The 20,997-nt window shown below is 38.5% G+C and overlaps 1 protein-coding gene across 4 annotated transcripts in view; it reads left to right on the top strand.

Moving 5' to 3' along the window:
* Positions 1 to 20,997, top strand: part of ARHGAP10 (Rho GTPase activating protein 10) — a 158,800-nt gene that overhangs the window by 104,985 nt on the left and 32,818 nt on the right. For all 4 annotated transcript variants that reach the window (XM_030491513.2, XM_030491512.2, XM_030491511.2 and 1 more), the window contains exons 19-20: positions 4,470 to 4,620; positions 19,843 to 20,005. In XM_030491513.2, coding sequence (XP_030347373.1) covers positions 4,470 to 4,620; positions 19,843 to 20,005 — 314 coding nt within the window. The remainder of the gene's footprint in view (positions 1 to 4,469; positions 4,621 to 19,842; positions 20,006 to 20,997) is intronic.

The following is a 20,997-nucleotide window of genomic DNA, read 5'->3' as shown; positions in this document are numbered from 1 at the left end:
AACTTTTACAGTGCAGGCTTGAAGACTGGTCCACCTCTTAAGTCAGTGTGCACTTTTAAATTTGGCTTTCATGTAACATCAGACCTAAACAATCATTTAAAATATGGGACTAACTTGGATGGGACTGTGTAACAGTTGGATTTGTTGCTTGATAAAATGGAGGGCTATGTGTGTAAATTGTTTCACTTAGCTTCTGAGTGTGCACCCACATAGGTTAATAGCATGATGCCAGTGCTTTTGAGAACTATCTTGCAGAGAACTGGTATTTTATAATCTAATGCAGTTTAGCTGCAGTCTCAAAAACTGTGTAACAGTGAATGTGACTGTGAAGTCCTTTAACTTTCAGGTTGGTTTGGTACATTTTTATTGCTTCTTGAGTGAGATAATTCAATGACCAGACTTCACTCTCATCTTTATACAGGCATTAGTCTAAGCTGTCGTAACTTCTGCAATCCATATGAGTGATGGTGGAGGATCTGATTTTTATTTGAAGGGAAGCTTTTTTTGGGGTAGCAAAGAGATCTTCTGTTAAATAGCATGTTCCAATCCTCCTCTTCCATGGGAGGATTTCCATCAGATTGTGTATGTGTGGTTGCTTTACCATGCATCTGATAGCAACAGCTTGCATGTAAGAAGATACTCTGCAACTTAGGTGTAGTCCCATGCTGTTGTGCAAGTCAGTCAAAACACAATGTTAGTACCATTTCAGGTGCTCACATTGTGTGTGTATGATTTTGAATTCCATCTTCTGTGCATACACAGTGTGCTTCTCACAGCAGGTCACTCATGGCAGGCATCTTTTATTAGCTGTGAAACATTTATACTTCAATGGCATTTAAATAATAAGGCTAGAAGCAAATTTGAATAAAACCAAACCCAAACCATTTTTCTCCCCACAACTGAAATGGAGCATGCCTCCGTTCCCCTGTTCTAAGGCAAATGTTACAGTGCTTCTGTCAGTGCAGCAGACAAATATCCATTAAGGCATGATGAAAAGTGCTTGTCTATTTAAGTGAAAGTAAAGCAAAAAAGAGAAGCTGAATGCTGTATGTGCACTTCTTAGGGCAGAGGTTGACCTTCTACTTGCTTTTCAGATGCTCGCCTTTGCAAAACTGTGGTACTAGCTGTAGCTTTGGTCTGCAACAGAAAGAGAACTGAAAAGCAGGTCCAGTTATCGATGGGCTCTACTGGCTTTTATGTTCCTACTGAAAAGACAAAAAGAAAATACCAAAGTAGGGATGAACATAAATATGAACTGCTTGAAAGAGCAAAAATTACTCCAAATATACTTTTTAATGCAACACAGGAGGGCAGGATGTTTCCTGTTTCTTATATAAAAAATAAAACCTAATGATCTTTCAAATGGTTGTGTGTATGGGGGATTTTGGGGGATTTTGCTTTCTCTGTGTTTGTATGTCTCAGAATCCTGCAGGGCAACCTGTGATACTTAGTGATTTCATTGCCGAGTGGGACAGTTAGTCTCAGTTTGCCCTGCATGGGTAAATTTGCAGATAGTCAAGAGGTTGTATTCTCTAGTACATATCTAAATATGTCTTTCAGGAATCCCTTTCTTCTCTGTGGAGACAGATATTAAATGTGAGCACAAGGAAATGCAGCTTGTAGCATTGCATTGTAGGAGTGAGGTGGTGGAGTTTGTGTGGGCCCTCGCCCTGGTTCCCAGTGGAGAACAGATGGCCTTGTGCTACTCAGGAGCTCTTGGGATGTGATCCATGCTTCCTGGAAAGCAATATACTACTTATTGTCCTTATCCCAGAAAGGAAACTTCTCTACCAGTCTGTTATAACAAGAAGTCAAGAGCAGAGTCAGGTAAAATAGGGGATGGGCCTGGCAGGAGAGAAATATTTGGGCAGTTCATGACTGCCTGCCACTAGTATCGATACGAAGTTAGCTAGCATGTGCAGGACTGCCACTGTTTAAAGTGTGACTCCACTGCTTGCTTGTTATTTCTCCTGTTTATTGTATAAGGTTTTTGCCGCCCATAAACCAGAACAAACCATTGATTGTCTCTTTTGCATCACAGCTACTTGCAATTAAAAATCGGCTTGAATTCATACCTGTCTCTAATTCATTATTCTGGTGCCCGTCTGGCGCTGGGTATCATTGAATAAGGATTGCCTTTGTGGTTTTCTTGATTGTGTTTTTCTTTTGTGACTCTCTTAGTTTCTTATGTTTTAGAAGAGTATATTGAAATATTTGTAAGAAAAAAACACTTAAGAACTTTAGTGCAACCTGTGCAAGCCACCTGACTGCACAGAAGAAAGCTCCTGGGGAATACTTGTTCTTCTCACCATCATTAATTTCAGTGAAGATGCATGGATAAGGCTGTACAAATAAACACAGCTGTGGAATGTGACATAGTAAACAACATGCTGAAACCTCTTGGCAGAGAGTTATTTACCAGAAAGCCCAAAAGCAACACTTAGTCCATGGAAAATACGGTATTTAAAGTTTTGGTACTTCTGAATTTTTCAGAAGCAAATATTTATCCCTAGAACTGCTCAATCTAGCCTTGTATTTACACATAAGGGGGCAGTGTGGTACTATTAGCCAAGTGCCATGGAGGTGCACATTAGATTTCACTTTTATATATTGCATCATGTTTTAAGAAATGGCTTTAGGACTCTGAGCACAATTAGAGCTTTGTCATTGTCTGAAAGTGCTGCTGTGTCTGTACTGGGGAGAACCAGGTTGGACTGTTTCCTTTCTTCTTTATAAATATTTTGTTTTTAGAGAGTTTTTTGCACTATTTTGGTTCTCTCTCATAATCCTTCATAGGCATGTGAAGGAGTGGGAGCCAGTTTTCTTGACCCTGGTATGGGGAAGTTCAAATGACATCATTCAACCTCCCCCACAGCAACATTTCACTTTTTGGGAAGGAAGGTAATATTTCCACTGGAGCTTTACTTTGCACACCATGTATAGGCTTCCGGCTCGCTGCTGCCCAGTTTGGGGAAATATGATCATTCTTCCACAGTTTTCATGGAAAATGGTGTTTCTGATCATTTTGTATCAGCTCAGTCTTCTACCTGCCAGTACGATTAAGCAGCTATAAACCAATGTACGCATGGGTTCTTGGGTCATCTTATTCATACATGTGTTGATATTCAGGGTTTACAGTCCAGGATATGATGGCATGTGGAGTTGCTTATACTTTAAAGTGATGTCTTCAGTTGAGTGCCTTACCATAGGATGCTTATGGCATTTTTCTCACCTATTAGAGTAGCCTGGCTGGCTTGCAGTTTCATGCTACACCTGACATGTGCTGTAATAATCCAGAAATGCATTATCTGTGACATCTCTTTATACTTTCTGCATGAATTTCTACTTCATAAAAAGTTTCTTCTTTGAAGATTCATTACGAGTCCCCTCTTTATAATATTTCCTATACAGATACATGGCAATGTGAAGTTGCAGAGTACAAGAACACCTTATACTGTTTCATTATATCTTGTTATATTACTGTGTTGTGTTGCTGTAAGGTGCTGTACAGACACAGGGCTTTTCTTGTTCAGCTGCTGTTTGTATTTATCTGCTCGTTTGTCTTTGTTGAAGTACATACTAAGCTAATTTGTTCGCGTGAATCTGCCATGATCACTTGGAAAAGGCTTGTGTTAAATTATATATTAGCATATTGATAATTTTCTAGAAGTAAATCAGCATCATTAAACTGTACCCTTTATATATGACACTTAAAGTAGAAATGCTATCAGGTTGAGCAAATTTGCGTTGCTGGTTAATCCAGAGAGAAATGACATGGTATTTTGTGTGAAGTGGTGGTATGCTAATGGTCATGACTCAAAAGATGAAATGGTGACAAGAAATGCAATCCTTTTTATATGTATCTTTGTGAACATCATAATTTAATATAAATGTGACTCAATATGCAATAGTTAACTGAAAAAGTTCTCACGTGGTATGTTACTATGGTATCTCTCTCTAAAAACCCCTCCCTTCAAAATTTTCTTCCTGTTCTCTTCAAGAGTATGGTTTTGTTTTCTTTCAAATTAAGACGGCTGATGTTATGTCAAAAGTTTGGAAAATTAAAACGGGTATTCTGGCAAAATGATAGGTCCTAGCTAAAGCTATATAAGGCTTTTCAGTTACTGGTTTATGAAGTTAGTATCCCCCTTTTTCCCCTTCCCCTCCATCCTAGCTGGCAAGCGTGGCTGCAAATATTTTATCTTTGGATTAACTGATTTGCAGCTTGGTTAATGTGTAGACAGTGCTTTTGCTTATTTTCATATTTTATTCATTCATTTATTTATTTATTTTAAAAGCACTCATTAAAAACCCACGACATACTCCCAAACTTGAAGGAATGGATTTTTGGCTCCTGCCCGCTTTGAATGAAATCCAAAACAAATGTTGTTTGATAATGGTTTACAGTTGCATTACGCAGGTTGCTCTTCACGATAAATAATTAACACCCTTTGTGTTCTTGATTGCAGATTTTCAAAACCCTGCCTGATGCCACTTTTCCTGAGCCAATCTCTATGTCAGTATCTCCTCCAAATGCCCCACCAAGGCAATCAAGAAGACAAGGACAGCGTATTAAGAGGCCTCTGGCTGTTTACAATCTCTGTCTTGAGCTGGATGATGGTAAGATGTTACTAATAATTTTAGTCTTTGCAGTAGATGGGCTGTGTATCCTACCTTCCATAGGTGTTTTCATGTTTCATTTCTGTATGCGTGTGTGCATGCACATGCATGCTTAATTGCTTCAGAACATGTAAAGAAGCAAGGAGAACAACAGAGTAAGGAAAGCATAGAGAGAACTGTCCTGTAGCTTGTTTAAAAGTAGGACGAAAGGTCTTAAGTATGCTTTTCCCCTCTAAAAAAGCAGCAGCTCCTGTTTCTTTGGGGAAATCTCTTTGACCTCTACTGAAGATCACACAGCCATAAGATAAATGGAGAGAGAACTAAAATTAAAGCAAATCTTTTATGAGAAGAGCTAATGCACTCTACAGTCAAATTCATCTGGATTAAAGGCTCAGGTCACCACTGCACTAGGGAATACTACTACTTCACTTGAATCTTTAATATCTTGATGTAACTAGCAGTAAATACTTGTAAACTTGCCTTACTGTTGAGAAGCAAAGAAAAAAAAAAATCTTGCTTTTGCATGCAGTAGCAACATACAGTGAAGCAAAGGGTGTATAACATCTTATATATTTTGACTGTTGGCCAGAAACATAATCGTTTTCCTGAAATTTCACTGCTCGGGGGTACGTAGAGTACTGAGAAGGCAAGTCAAGGCTCATTTTGTGTTTTAGATTTTCTCCACCCTATTCCTTTTCCTCCCTCATAATGTTGTTAGTCAACTGCCTTTTCACATGAAGAAATATTGGATCAGGGCACAAAGTCCAGCAAGTGAAAATAAACGGGAAGATTTTGAACTCATGCAGTAGTAGGAGATTCACTGATGAACTGTCATTAAATCAGTGGTCAATAGCGGTTGATTTCTTAAGAGCACAAACACTACAATAGCTGTTAAGTGCAAGTTTTAGAAATAAACTCAGGAATGTTTATTGTCTCAAAGCCAATTTTACAAAGAGTCTGCAAAAAAATCAGCATGCCTGCCATCAGATTTAATTCACCGGAGAGATACATAATCTCTGTGCCTTTCTTGCATCAAATATGAAGCTAAATGCCTTGACTAGAAGGTGTTTAAGGTTCATGTACTTAAAAAGCTTAAGCTGTGTTAATTTGAATAATATGCTTCCAAAAGCTACGAAAGCTCTTGAGCTATACCTGCAATAATGAATTTATCCTCATTTGAAAAACAAAACAAAAGTGAAGCCACTCACAGAGCTTTTTACATCTAATTTGGAATGCGAATCCCAGAAGGTCACAAGAAATACCACAACTTCTCCAATTCCGTGTTGCAGGGTATGCACTGAGGACCTGACTTTGACTCTAACATAGGGCAAAGTATTTGATGGATTATTTTTATTGTAAAATCCAAAAATACAGTATCACTATTGAAAACTGTTACAAATGTTCAATTTCTTCTAAACACAGTCCATATTTTTGTCTAATTCGGGCATCTTAACAAAGAGAAGAACTGGCATTGTTAAAGGCTGTAACTTACATATTGTAGAGAAATATGGTGCTTGTCTGGGAGTTCTAGTGATGAGTTGCAGAATAACATCCTTATGCATAATAATACATCCTTATGCAAGGTAGAACTGTGATGAAGGCTGAATTGCTGCAGGTAAAGTCCCAGTTCCAGGATGGATGGCACTGAGTTTTGGTGGGATCTGACAATAGTATTTCCCCTTGTAACTTCTAAAAAACCGTACTTTGTAGTGTCTCCAGCTGCTACTGAATGTAGTGGTATTCTCAATCTGTTGTTGCTAGAAACTGGCTGTTGATAGGTCCTGACTACATGCTAATGCTTATTTTAATGGTGTTTAGCCAGGTAGTTGTGTCAGTAAGGTAGGTAGGTAGTAATTGGAGCAACGGTTGTTTGGCACGTGTGCAGTATACATGGCAATACAGTACCATGAGCTCAACTGCGTCATTGCATCATCTGAGGAACTACCCCAATGGATACAGGGTGCGTAAGTCAGGCAGGCTGATTAATTAACTAGTCACTAAATAGAGTTCAGTGCCTCCAAATATGCACCATGGCCTCCAGTTACTTTGTTCTTTGGAGGGGGGGCGAAGGAATAAAAGTGAGCCTGGGCTTCGTTCCATATTTACCTAGTTTCTTGGCTAACAAATGCATGTTTTATAACTGCTCTTTGGAAGATTTTATCCTGTGTGTGTTTTTAACAGGAAATTAAACATTAAATCCCTTCCCTCCCCCCTCTTTATTCACAATGGCATGAGTTAAGCACCAGGCATAAGCCAGTGTTTTGTATTTCCTGGATATGGCAAAATTATCATAATCTTGTTTTAAACCAAGTAGCTGACACATATTTATATGTAAATATATTTGTAGACAAATATATCTCTAAAGTTATTGTAATCATATATAAATATTCTATGCCTTGAAACTAGAAGTATATTGAAGACAAAAATCTCTCTGTGCTGGAAAACTTCTTGAGCGTGTTTCTTTTAGGATTGTTATGCAAACCAGGAAATTGTTAGAAAAGCGGAAACAAGTCTTTAACTATCAGCTGCTCCAGGGAGTTAACAGGCTTCGGAATCACTGCTTGAATTGGAAATGCAGGGTTCGGGCCAGCTTTTCTTTTTAAAAGCACGTTTGCAGTCAGGAAGCTTCTTGACTGCACACAAAATGTATGCAGCAACCACCCAGGAAGGGGGCTGTAAGTGACATAAATATTGATAGATATAATAGCTGAAGAACACACACTATGTTTGATAAAAATCTTTATTTTGCCTTCTAGTAATTAGCTGTGCTGAATTCTGATGGCGCATAGATTTTCCTTCTACATGGCAATTAGATGATTAAACCTATTTGCAAACAATTCAAGTATTCTATTTACTACCGTAAGGATCTTCATTTCCTGAAAGACAAACTTCAGTCACAGATGATACAGTCTGCTTTTCTTTCAACTTCTTTCCTCTGTGGTAAACCAGTTACTAAATTTTCACTCTGAAGTTTTTTTGACATCTCAGTGGCTCAAGTAAAACTAAACTTAATGAGGAACTTCTGAGCTACTTTCATACGTGGCCTAAACCTGAAGTTCTTCTTTCAGCAAAATGCAGTTTTGTCTGAGATTTTCATTAGGATCATTTCCAGAGTTTTCCTGCCTTCTAAAATGAAGACATGGGATTTGTTTGGGTTTTGTTTTTTTTTGTTTTTGGTGTTTTTTGTTTTGGTGGGTTTTTTTAATATTTTTCTGGAAATAGCTCTCCCTCCCCCCCCCCCAAATTAATTTTAGAGTTAATTAAGGACCAATACAGAAACTCCTGTGGCTTACAGTCTTAGCTACGTACAAACGACTTTGCATTCTCTCTCTGTCTCCCTGTGCAGGGAGAGAATAATATTAGCTAGGACAGGGAGTTGTTTATCCTGTTTTTCTAAAAATGTCATTGGGTCTTTATTTTCCATTTGGACAGTCAGTATATATCGGAAGAGAGCTCTGTTTATATTTCTTCTAGAGGGCAATGCAGAGGTACAGTTTTATTCCCTCTCAACTTTATTTCATTTTTTATATAGTTTCCTTGTCTTGGAGCAAAATTAATAGTTTTTTGGTTTGTTTTGTTTAATCTTTTTCTGTGCCTGACACTTGGAGATTATTAAACTATTTTGCAGGGCTACTAGAGCAACTGAGGCAAGAAAAGTCCTGTATAAGGTAGGCAGTATAGTGCAGTTCATCCAAGATGAACAGAGAGTCACCGTGAGTTGCATAAATCATACCTGGAATCAGGAAATGGGTCTTGCGTGGTGATTTGTCCAACTACAGAACAACCTTGTTTTCTAAAGCAACCAAAATATGCTTCTAAAGGCACAGTGCTTGCCGATGCCTTTTTCTATCTGAATACCCCCTAGGTGTCAATATTCCCATTGGTACCTACGTGGACATAGCATACTAGTATTATGTGGGGGCTTGTTTTGTTTTTAAGGTGTTTGTCTCCTATTGCCCCTCGCTGCCTCTGGAACTCAGGAGGCATATGGGGTGTTTGCGATAGCTTGCTGCTGCTGCTGCTGTATTCCCTCTCCCTCCTCCTCTCATCCCTTCCTGCCCCAAACAAGTAAGTAAAAAACCCATAAACTTCATTTGGAATTACTGAACATAAAACCTGGATGTTAGAGGAAGCCTTGGATTTATAATGAGGAGACTGGTCTTCAGAGCTGGAACAGCCCAGAGCTGCAAGGTTGCAGGTGTGAAACCTGGCCTTGAACTCTTTCTATTTCTGAATCTGCTGCTTGGAAGTGTTTCTGTAACCTGGCACACATAGTAGGGGAAATGGAAAGAAAAGCAGCTACATAGGCATATCAAAAAGCCATAAGGGCTTTGCAACACTTGCTTACAAAGCTGTTGTTAACAGCTGAGCAGAACACACGGCTATGCTGTTACAAAATAGGTGCACCAATATTAGTTATGAGGGGAAGATCAGGATGATTGCTGTTTACCATGTAGAATTTAAGATAGTTTGTATTTCATCCTGCTGCAAGAATGGTTCCTGTAATTCTGTGTAATCTATCACAGCTTTTTCCACCTGGTGGCCCTGAGTAGGATGAGTGCTATGCAAAGTAAGCCTTTCTAAGTTACTGCCAGCGAAGGTGAAGCTTTTTCTTAGATAATAGTGGGTATGTGTAGAGTCCCAGTTTTCTATCAGATCATCAACTTCTGCTTGGAAAGCTTTGAGTCCATAGAGGGTACTTATTTTCTTGGACATATGTAATAATTTTGGGCCATGCTTTGCATACACGCTGTGCATTGTCTGGCCACTGTTACACCTGTGAGTAATCTACTTGCTACAGCCTACTTGCTGCACAGTTATCTGAAATCAGATTTAACTCTCATAGTAAACATCTGTTAACTTCTTTTCAAATGATGTGTTTCAAATCTTCATGGTTGGTGGGAGAGTTGTCTTCTTGTCACCGCCAGTGCTTGTCCACTTTCAGTACATGAAATCCAGAGGCTGTAGAAATGTTCAGTGTAAACACATCCACATGTGCACACAACAGAGTTAGAGGTGTAGGGAAAGGGAACTTGAATAGCCCTAAAACTAAAATCTGAATTTAAAGAAGGAATGGGCAGTTCAGGAGAAAGGGTCAGTCTTTCCTTGAGGCCAGACATTATTAAAAATCTCTGATCTCCTGGAATAATCCTTCATCTCTTTAATTCTCTACCTTCTGCAGACAGACATGCAAGGGCACATATTACTGTAAGAAGGCCAATTTGGCATGCTAAAAGTCATTAATCCCAGGCATGGAAGTCACCAACACATCTTTGCTATATGCCAGCTGTGCTCTGGCCAACATCTGTTGGTTGAAAGTAAATGCTCTCACCCAGCATATGAGAGTATAAGTAGAATGAAGCCTCGAAACTGTTCAGCTCTTTAGTCAGTTTTCTATGGATGAGAGTGTGCATTTTGCTGAATGAGGTGTTTCCTCACATGGCGTGCTCTTGCTTCTCTTCACTGGTGACAAGGATAGGAGAGAAGATCTTGGAGGGGGAGGTGGTGAACTTTCTGAAATGCTGATATGCAAGTTAGAAAATATGATTTCTTTTCCTGTTTTGCTCCTGCTCTTTTGGTGTTTTTATTCAGTCAGAAAAAAACCCCCATGTTCTTGTTCTTCCATTAGCTTCTGGAGGTCTTTGTCCTATTTCTCTTTTTCCCTTTTATTTCTGTTTTCTTCTTTTGAAAGTTGTGTTTAGTGCAAGGTGAATTACATTCCTTTCCTTCCTTCACAGCTGTACTTCTAACATGCTGAACCAATAGGAGATTGAAGAAGTACTTAGGGGATATCATGGAGAGGTAATAGTGGTGGGACTGCTTGGCTAGGATTGCAGTCTCATCTAAGACTATTTAACTGGGACAAAGCGAATTAGCCTCAGAGACCATATTAGTTGGCATCTGCAAGCAAGATGCTTGATGCCTGGCAAGTTTGGTTATTGCACTGAGCAAGTGGATTTCTGTTGTTTTGTAATGGGTATAAATTCACTGAGGATGAGTGTGTTCACTTCTTCTGTCTACTTGGCCATTAACACTGCTTGATGCTGCCCATGTGCTACACAGCCTCCTTGATCCAGCTCCACAGCCTTCCTTCCACAGTGCAGCTGAGTCCAATCCTGAGCCTTCACCAGGTGTGTAAAATAAACTAAAAAAATAAAAAATTGCACTTGCAGACATCTAACCCTGGATTGGGAGTATCGGAGGCATAGGTAGTGGTAGAACAATCTAGGCATGGAAGAAAATGTTGACTTAACTACATGGAGGTAGCAAAATTTGTCTTCCTAATCATCAGCTCAACAAATGTGTTACCTGGCTGTTCAGCTAAAACAGCTGGTAAAACTTCCTTAAGGGCTTCTTAGCTTGTTTTCAGTCATCTTTTTGATAAGCCATAGGCATCCTGCTTCATCCATCCCTCCGTTGAAGTGACTATTACGACAAAAGGAAAGAAGCGAAGAGAATGAGGAAAGAGGCACAGCCAAGTGTCAGCAGCATACTAAAAATGTTTCAGAGTGGCTTTCTTAGGAGAGATCTGTCACATACACAATGTGAGAGGAGTTAGTCTTTGTCATTAGCCAAGTACTACCATGGGTTATGGAATTACGTGCAAGAAGCTTCTTTTAATGAGCCATGGGAAGTTATTGCAAGTGAAGTAAGCTACATAGAAAGAGAAAAGGAGACAGCAGCATGATATTATATCTGTTTGACAGCTCAAGAAAAGAGTTTTTGAACACCCTACCTTTTGGGGGTAAAAGACCCTTACAGAGACATTTTCCAGCTGTTCAGTGGCTGAATTACCAACACAACAGAAAAGAAAGCGTGGAAGAGTATTTTCATGGACTTTGGAGTTTTTGATGCCATTTAAGAAGTGCTGCTGAATTGGAGAACTTCTAGCCCTGATTATAGCATTATAGCCCTTTTTGATCTGCTTTGGTTTTCTTCAGTTCTCATTTTCATTGATTAGACTAGAGCTGTTCTCTTGGTGGGTTTCAATACAGGTCTGGACCATAGGCAAATGTTACCTGGACTTACGGAAACCCAAAACACTTAGTGCTACCAAAAAATTATGAAAGCTGTGGGAAAATCTATTTGGTTTATAATTTATCAGAGTTTTCAGGAAGTAGCTTCAGTTCATTATTGCATTTTTCAGACGTAAATTTAATGTGTGGCATCTGGCCAGCCTGGTAAGGCTGGAGGTTGTGTGTGGTTTCCTGCCAAGCAAGCTCTGGTAAAAAATTGAGTAATCTTTGAGTTTAGATACTGCTCTTGTTACCATAGTATACACAAATCAAAAGAGGAACCTGTCTGCATGCCTGTAATCTTATTTCTGTTGTGTTTCAAAATTTAATTATGTGATATAAATTAACACCCCAACCTTGTATCCATGACTCCATCTCAAACTGTTTTTCCACAGTTTGAGGAATAAATTGGAATTCTTTACTCATTTTAGATTTAGCTTGCTCAGCAAAAGGCTTACCTGCAATTCTGTGTCTTTTTGGGATTTTTTTGACATAAAGAAGTAATCCAAGCAATATTTCTCCTGAATTTTGAGAGAGGACCTGCAGCAAAGGAGATAATTATTGAAATAATTGCTTGCTATTACAGGTTAAGTGTATGTCTAGAAACAGGTTTGTTTAAAATTGAACTTTGAGGTTTAGAAATAAACAAAAAAGTATCAAAAAGGAGGAGGGCAGGAACAAGGTCCCAAAGCCCCACTTGCCCGTAAGTAACTTGCAGATGAGCACATTTCTTTCCCTTTCCTAGCCCCAACTCAGACGCCCACTTTCTGGCTACAATTCTTGAGTTGCATCAGCCAGTCTTGAGGCAAATTCTGTCTGGTGCAGCTTCCTCCCTTTCCTGACGTATCTGAATCATTATGGAGTCGGGAAAAACAATCTTTCTGCAGGAAATCTACTTTGTGCCTAAGGTACGCATGCTCGTACATGCACACATTTGAAAAATATATCAAAGTTGGCCTTTATCTAGGAAAAAAACTGTAGTCAACGGTAATAGTTGTGTTAATTATTTTGTCTGAGAGAAAAAAATAGCTGGCATAGAGATCTAATTCTTACTCTGTGTGTTTTGAAAGACAACATGAAACTGATGGGTATGTGGGTTGTCTGCTGTCCATTTGCTTCATGAAAGCTCTATTACTTTTAGGGTGTATAAGTCTATGATGTCTCAATTTATGTAAGAACTATCTGCATACTAAGGCAGTACTGCAGTGTATAGGATTTGCTACACAATGAGGATAATGGATACTTTTTGGTAATGAAATGCAAAGCTGTTTTTCTGAGTGTTTACAGGAATCTGACCTCCAAATACGCAGTATTCGGGAACAGTGAAATAACTCTCTTGTTTAGTTTTAGCATTCTCTATGATTATTTTTAACCGAATAATAGATCATTATTAGCTTGTTTTTATGTGATTTCATCTTAGTTTGGAATCTTACATGTTTAAATAGCAGGATTTCTGTAGTCTAGAGGTGAGCAATGAACAATTCCGTTGACGAGTTTCAGTGGTGTGATAAACACAGTTTCTTAATTTACTTAGAAACAGATGACTTGATTTCATTAATTCAGAAAACTATAAAAATGTGAAGAAGTAGAAGTAGATCTGAGTTCACCTGGTGCTTGGCGTGATTACTGCAGGATGATCTGTACTGCAAATAGTGAACAAAGGATGCAGCTCTCCATCTAGAAAAGGCTGTTCTTGACTGCAGAGTCCTCTGGTCACTCTGGCTATCACATAAACCTCTCCCCACTAGAATTACCTTTAGCTTTGCAGGAATGGGTGAATCCTTTCCAGAGTGATTGGTACTTCATATCACGGGATCACTTCAAGTTTTATTAACTGTGTGAGACAACTTATCGTTTTTTGTTTTTCATGTCTATTTTCTGTGGATGCTGAAGCTCTAGCATGCAAAACTAAGTTCTCACTTGGCAGAGGATATTTGATACTCATATTTCTTTCCTCTCCCTGATTTATGAGATTCCTATTAAAATGAAAACATAGTACATATCCACAGATGAACGTAAGAGCAAAGCTACTTTCTACTTGGTTGAACTTCTGTATTATTATGGGAAGTTAGCTATTTATGGTGAATGAATGTTTGTTATCTCAGAGCGGGATGCTGACAGGGGAGGATGGGTGGCTGCGCAGCAGTGCAGCTGCTGCTTCCCTGTCTTGTGATGCAGAAAATATCAGACTTGAAGGTGCTAATAGGGATTTTGCAGCATCTTTAATTTACTCTGCTCAGCAATCCTCCCCATCACCCCTTGTCTACAACTAGACCTGTGTGATTGCATCAAAGTGGAATACGACATGTCTTTTATTCTCTTTTTTTGCCATGATTTGCGTATCTGATGAGCACTTAAAACATATTTGGCAGTTCTCTTCTGCCCGTTCTGTGTATCTCAGTAGAAACTCTTATATATTCCTCATTTACTCCAGAAATACTCACTTTAAACTGTTTTCATCTTCTGGCTACCCTTAAACTATAGGCATTGGTTGTAATGTTGAAGATTAATCTTTCATTTAGTAGTGAAATATGTAATTCTTTAGTTTACATAAGATGAAGTTGGAAGAAAACTTTGTTACTCAAGCAACTGATAGTGTTAGCTCTCTAGTTTTCGTAGTTTTTATTACAAATGTTTTTTTCTTATTTAGAATTCTTGGAGTAAAGTTAGGATCTGATTATTGGCTCTGCCAAAGTTTTTCAGTTTTTTCAACTTTGGATGCCAAAAAAAAAGTATTCTTAGACTAGCCAGATGGGAAAGGAGAAAAGAAGACAACTTGGAGGCATGTCATGCTCAGTTAAGTGGAAGCTGAGTTCAGATTTCTGGTATGGAAGGTCTGAGAGCCTTTACTATCTGAGGCTCATCTAGATAAAAGGGAGAAGGAATAGAGGGTTACATATTTGCTACAGAGAAGCTAGATGAGGTAAGTCTTAGTCCGTATAGGTTCCTTCTTACCCTGTGGGGATTTTTCATTATGAGAAGGGGTGATACAAGGCAGGGATTTAGAGAAGGAGGGGAGGATGTCTGGGTTAGAAACTGAATGGTGAGTAGTACCAGCTAGACACAACCAGTAAATGGTTAGCATCAACCTAAGCTGTCTTATTTTCTAGATGGGGCTGTTCTGAACTGTGAACAGCCGTAAAGGCAAAGCACAGGGTATTTGTCGCAGAGGCACAGTGAAAGCTCTAAGGCTTGGATGAGTGTTGTGATTAGATCAGTGAAACAAGAAGATAATTTAGATGACAGTTTAAAAGGATCTGAGCAGTCAAAAAATTTAAATAGCATGCAAAAGGTGGTGAGAATGTGAAACAAGTTTTAACCCTGTTTGGAGTAAAATTGGATCTTACACCTGTTTGCGTAGGATGAGGAGATAAATCATCGAAGCAGCTTGGTTGCAACTCTAGAAAGGTGGCCAAGCTGAATGCTGAAGGCACTCAGAGGCTTCCCACAACATAAGGAAAAGAAGGTGAAAAGTTGATGGTTGGAGTGTTGACAAACATTCATGAGACGTCATACAGACTTACTGCTTTTACATCAAGAACCCTCATGTCCTTCATCTGTTCTGGCACTCTTTGGCACCCAAAGATAAGACTGTTGATGGGACAGAAAAAGAAGGGGGATTGACATTTTTAGGGAGAGAAAATGAAGGCACCATGAACACCAAACCGTGTGCTCAAAAAATGCTGTAAATGAGCTTTAAAAGAAGTCACGTCTTCCCTATTTTATAGTGTAAGAGCTCATTAGAATTCAAGTGGTAGAGAAGAATAGGAAGTTTCTGAAGCTTCTCTTTGAAAGGACCTGTCAGTCCAATGTGGCAGTCACTCTTTTCATAGAAGTGGGAAGCCTGACAGTGCTGCTCACTGGAGAACAATGCTGGAGGTAAAGAGGGGTGAGAGAAACAGTAAAAATATTAGACTATCAATATTAGGGAGCCCCTGAAGTCTGAGGTAAAATTGAAAACCACGAAGCTGATTCAATTCCAGCAATGTCCTTAACACTCTTTAACAAGCAAACCATGTTAAATCTTTAAAGAACTTTTAATCTCCAGCAGTTTAGGATCTTCACTGCCTCCACAAAGCAAAATATAGGAAAAGGGGGGACAGGGCGGGGGGTTGTGGAGTGAAAATAGCTAGTAGTCAATTTACAAGTTTTGAAGAATTTTTAGAAAGAATTTAGCTGTGAAAATTGATGATGGATTTATAATCAGCAGGAATAAGCAGAGATCTTCATAGGTAGGCCTGTTGAAAGTTAAATGTTTTGAATAATGTGAAACCATCTAACATGTCCTGAAAGGTTTCTCTACTCATGGGTTTGTATGGCTTGGCAGTATTAATTTTTTAAAGCATTTTGTACTATGCTGAAAAAGTTTGAAGAAACTGAAGGAATGCTAATGTAGCAGCAGTAAGTATATAGAAAGGTAAATATGATGGTATGTTTACATATAGGAGAAAGTTAAGAGGAATTGCAAATAATGGCAGTGGCAGTCATGTAGGAGTTGTGGTCATGTGCTAAGCTGCACCCAAACAAAATAAGCTTGGTTGTATTGAGAAATAAATCTACAGATTTTGGAGGAAAAATGTAGTCTATAGCTACAGAATGGAGGACTACATCCTTAGAAACAGTGACTCTAAGTGAGAAAGTCACAGTGGGCAATCAGCTCATCATAAACTCTTAATTTAAAGCCATGGCAAAAAAGTGCCAGCCTTGGGTATACAAACAGGGGATTGATGAGTAGGAGTAAGTGGTGGGATCAGTGCTCAGTGTGGCACTTGTGGACCACAACAATAAGTCATAAATTCAGATCCGATGTATGCTCTTCAGAAAGAACTCTGGGAAATTTTAACAGGTTTATAAAACAGGTGCATGATTCCAAAAGTGCAAAATCCCTTCAGTAAGAGATTTAGTGGTAAACTTATAAAGGAGATTGTTTACATACCTTCATACAGCACAAACCCCAGATACTAAATATACTAGAATTATTAGCAATTCATGCTACATAGGTCATGCCTGAAAATAAAGCCTAACAAAGCAAAGGTACATACATTAATCAGGGAGTATGTTAATTAGTAGCCAATTGATATCATTTGCTTATGTCTTCAGACAAAGACTCTTTGGAAGATGAAGTTTGGCCCACCATGAGACTGGCAATAATGAAAAGCAGATTATTAAGCGTAATAGAGAGATAACTAGATACAGTTCTATAGGCTCAGCCGGTAATTCAGAACCACGTAGCCGCTCGCTCATTCCCCCACCTTCTCCCCCCCCACTCCTGGGTTTTTCTCAGGCTAAAGTTGAAAACACAGCACTGCACCAGCTACCAAGAAGGAGAAAAATGACTGCTATAGCTGAACCCAGGACAGCCATGTACAGGAGTTACTATAGTTTCAAAGTTAGCAGAACTTTTTGTCACTGACATATGGGTTGAAATCTTTGTGCTGTTGAAATTACAGCGATGACACTATATTTCAAGACTTAGGTTTTGAGCATATATTGGTTTTAATCATGAAAATGTGCTAGATGATGATTAGTCATCTGGTTTTGCACTTATACAGAATTGCCTATTCCTGAATAAAGGTATTGTTCTACTTTACAAAAGCAGGTAATTGAAAACATCAGAAATTTAAAGTATCTTTTGAACGTGTTTTCAGAGGGTGTTCACTTAATCCCATAGAATTTAGCAGGTGTTTTCCTGTTTAAATACCTGATTTGGTTTTAGTGTTCAAAACCCAATCTTATTCTTGAGAGTGCAATGCAGTATTGACCGTGAGAAAACGCCAGCTCAGGAAGGAAGGGAAGGAAGAAGTAAAATTTGAGGAAAGATTAAACGCACGGTTTCATTACTGATAATGTCAAATGCAATTGCCTGTATACTGCAGTCTCTAACGTATACTCTACTGTGCCTGACTGAAGTCTTTAGTATTTTTTTTTTCCTTTTGCTATGTGCTCTGAGAAACGATTCAACAGAAGAAACTCTGCTTTCTGTACAGTGAGTTGGTCGTATTCATAATATTAAAGAACAGATTAATATTCTTTTTTTTGCTGCTGTTTTAGTAATGTTAAGTGAATGGTTGAAGTAAATGTGGCCTTCTAATAGGGTGGTATGTAGTTTGCTAATCTGGCTTGCACTAACACTACTACTTTGAAAAGAAACTGTGATGAATTAAAAGGTTTTAAATCTATTTATTCTATGATTCTAGTTAGTCTTATAGAATTTGGTTACTTTATAAAGTAAAATTGCAGTATTACTGTCTAATTTCAGAGATGTTTATGGCTGTGACACATATGTCTGCAAATGAGATGTAATTAATTAGTTTTTACTTGGCACTCCTACAGTTCTCATGTCATGTCATGTAAATGTGAGCAGCAGCATCGTGGCCTGGGTGCAGTGGGGAGGTGTGAGGTGAGCAGGATTGGGCTGCAGTGCAAGTGACTCACTTTCCCAGGTTAACGTTCTCCTCCTCAGAGCTTATCATGCTTTGTTACTAGAGGCTAATTTAGATCCTTAAATTAGCAGCTGCTTTAGGGAGAAATTTCCAGATGATCACTTTTTATCATTTCGGTGTTTTCAGTTGTATGTCATTTTACTCTCTAGGGAAGTTGCTCTCTGAGAGTTCTATGGGAGCAGGTGAGGACAAGATGGCTAGGGAAGCTGGTGAGTGCTGCGTTAGCTTTCTGCTTTTGAAGCAGAAGGAATTGAACTAGTTGAGGCAGCAATCAAGTTGTGAGAAGGATTTTGTCCAGTCAAGGTGGCTTTTCATTGTCCATGTTTCATTGTTGTTGCATTTTTAATCAAATAAGAAAAAGTAATAAATGAAAGAAATCATCACAACAGTACCGCTTAGTTCGGTGGAACAGAATTAAGCTCAGTTGTTTGCAGATGGTAATTCATTTAGAATTAGTAATATTGTACAGGACTTCGTCTTGTGTAGGAGACATATATAGGAGATACAGCTTGTCAAGCAAGCACAATATTTTAACAGCTTTTGATCATATTATTGCAATGCTGTGTAAGAACTTGGTTGTTCATTTTTAACCCAAAGCTTTTGGCTCTGAAGGAGCAGAACTCTTTTACCAAGATGGTAGGGTTGGTGGTACCTAATCCACCCTGGAGGGACTTTTGTGATGTGGTTATTTAGCAGGGCTGTGGGCCATCCTCACGAGTGCTAGTGGAAGTAGGATGGACAGACGAGAGAGGAAAGGAAAAGATGCAGGGAGCATTGTAAAGGGTGGCTTGAAATGACCCTTATTACTTACCTAATTGAGACTGTGGTCTTAGCTGTGCTGGACACTTCAATGTTTGCAATTGTCCTCATTTCATATACCTCCTTTAGAATTTATAAAATGTACAGGTGATGTTTAAATAAAAAATAAAGGAAACGGTATGTGGGTGAAGGTTAGTTTTTCAGTGAAGAATGTGATACTTGGGTAGATGTGTCAGCATGGTTTGCAGTGAGTGCTGTGACACCTTGGTAACTTTTTCTTACTGTCCATGGGATACGAATGGTGTTCCTTTAATATTTTTTTTAAGTAATCGTATCTAAATCTGTTGCCTCCTGAGTGATATTCTAAGAGTAGCCTATGAAAACAAATAGTAGACCAGAATTCTGTCAAAAGTAAAACCATTAAAAGAGAGTAATAAAAGTAACATTCTTGGGTATTGCATATTTGTTAGAGATCTGCTTATCCTGATCTTTCTAAATGTCATTGTTTCATGTTTGATAGGATTGTGCTTATGGCACATTTTAGGAAAATGGCACATTTTAGGAAATTATTGAGGGCAATAATTTCTTAAAATGAATATTAAATTATTTTTGTAGACTGTCTTTTTAGAGAGACACACAAATGTGTATGGCCTAAACTGTTTTGTTACCTGGAGTGATTCATTTAATTAAATGAATTAAATTAAATTTAATTAAAAATAACCCCCCAAAATCTAGCATTTCATCCACATAAAGCACATGTTGAAAAGGGGACCAGGAATATGTTGCGTTGAGAAGATAGCCTGGTGATAATGATGGGGGAAATTGTGCAGTGGTACCTTTTGGGGAAATGCTCAGAGAAACTGCTTGTTCTCCAAAATATCCTGTGAAGGTAGGACTGTAAGGTTTCTTCTCATAGTTAGTGCAGGACATTGTGACCAAAGCAGCTTCTTTGGCTTATGATAAGATTCTTTTAGTATCCTTCTGACTTGTGCTGTCTTTTCCAGCTGACAGTCACAGCTCTCCCAGAGAAGACACCCCAACTGGGAGCATGGATTCTCTTTCTTCCCAGTCTCCAACACCTGCCTTCCCTAGTAGTCCGCCTGGGCTCCTGGATGGAAATCACCTTATTATGGACAGCGGAGACCTTGCAGGCTGGACAACGAATCTGTAAGTAACCTGAATATTAAGTAACGATTTTTCCACTCGTGTGATTGCGCACATGAAACATTTCCCTTTTCAGCTTGGTGGCGAGTGATTTTTATAAATTACATGTAATTGTGTTTTCTTCTGCTACAAAAAGGTATGTGTTTGTATGTTGTGGTGGAGCTTAGAGGCTACTTGAATGTCTGTAAGAAAAAAAATGGTATTTTCCTACAGAAACCTGGTGCATTTTACTGTAACCCTGTTATAAAATCTAATATTTTTTTATTTAGGCAATGATTATGTAAGTTATTCTCTGGATCATGCATTACCCTAGTTTTGTTTCAAGACCATGTTAAGCTACAGTTAGATGCAGGGCTATTAAGACTTAGAGCCAAATTTTGGGTATGGATAAATACTCTGTAATGAGCGTGTGCTCAGATGCTGTTGTCTAAGAACGTTATCATTATTAATTTCTTCTTAACAAATTAAATGTCTGTTTTCCAATGAAAGTGCAGTCTGTCACTTTCAGTAGACTCTGTAGATGTTCCGTTTTTGAGTGTGACTTCAGTTTATCAAAAATTGACTAAAAATGCTAGTCCTATCTCTGTAATACATATTCAGGTTTGATACACAAAAAGTTGAACATCACTTGTTTTTTAAATCAGAAGTTGAACTTCCCTTGCATTCTCTGGTTTGCTATTCACACAAAGCTCAACACATCAAGACACAGTTTTCCAGCCTTCAGTGCCAAGAAGATGGAAGGAGCACATCTGGAGAAAAGATTGGTTACAAATATTTTCCATAATGGCGTTATGAGTAGTCTGTTCTGCTGATGAAGCAAGTGCGTAAAATGTGTATGTAGGTGTACGTAACACATAAGTATATAGATAGCCATACGATGGGTTTATATTTTTATATGCACACACAAATAATTAAGTGCCGATTAGAATACTTATTACCTAGAACAATATTTTCTCATATGCACTGAAAGAATTCCAGATTTCTAGGTATTTTAA

Source organism: Strigops habroptila, chromosome 7 (assembly GCF_004027225.2).
Source record: "Strigops habroptila isolate Jane chromosome 7, bStrHab1.2.pri, whole genome shotgun sequence".
Lineage (NCBI taxonomy): Eukaryota > Metazoa > Chordata > Aves > Psittaciformes > Psittacidae > Strigops > Strigops habroptila.
This window is presented reverse-complemented; position numbering and strand designations above follow the sequence as displayed.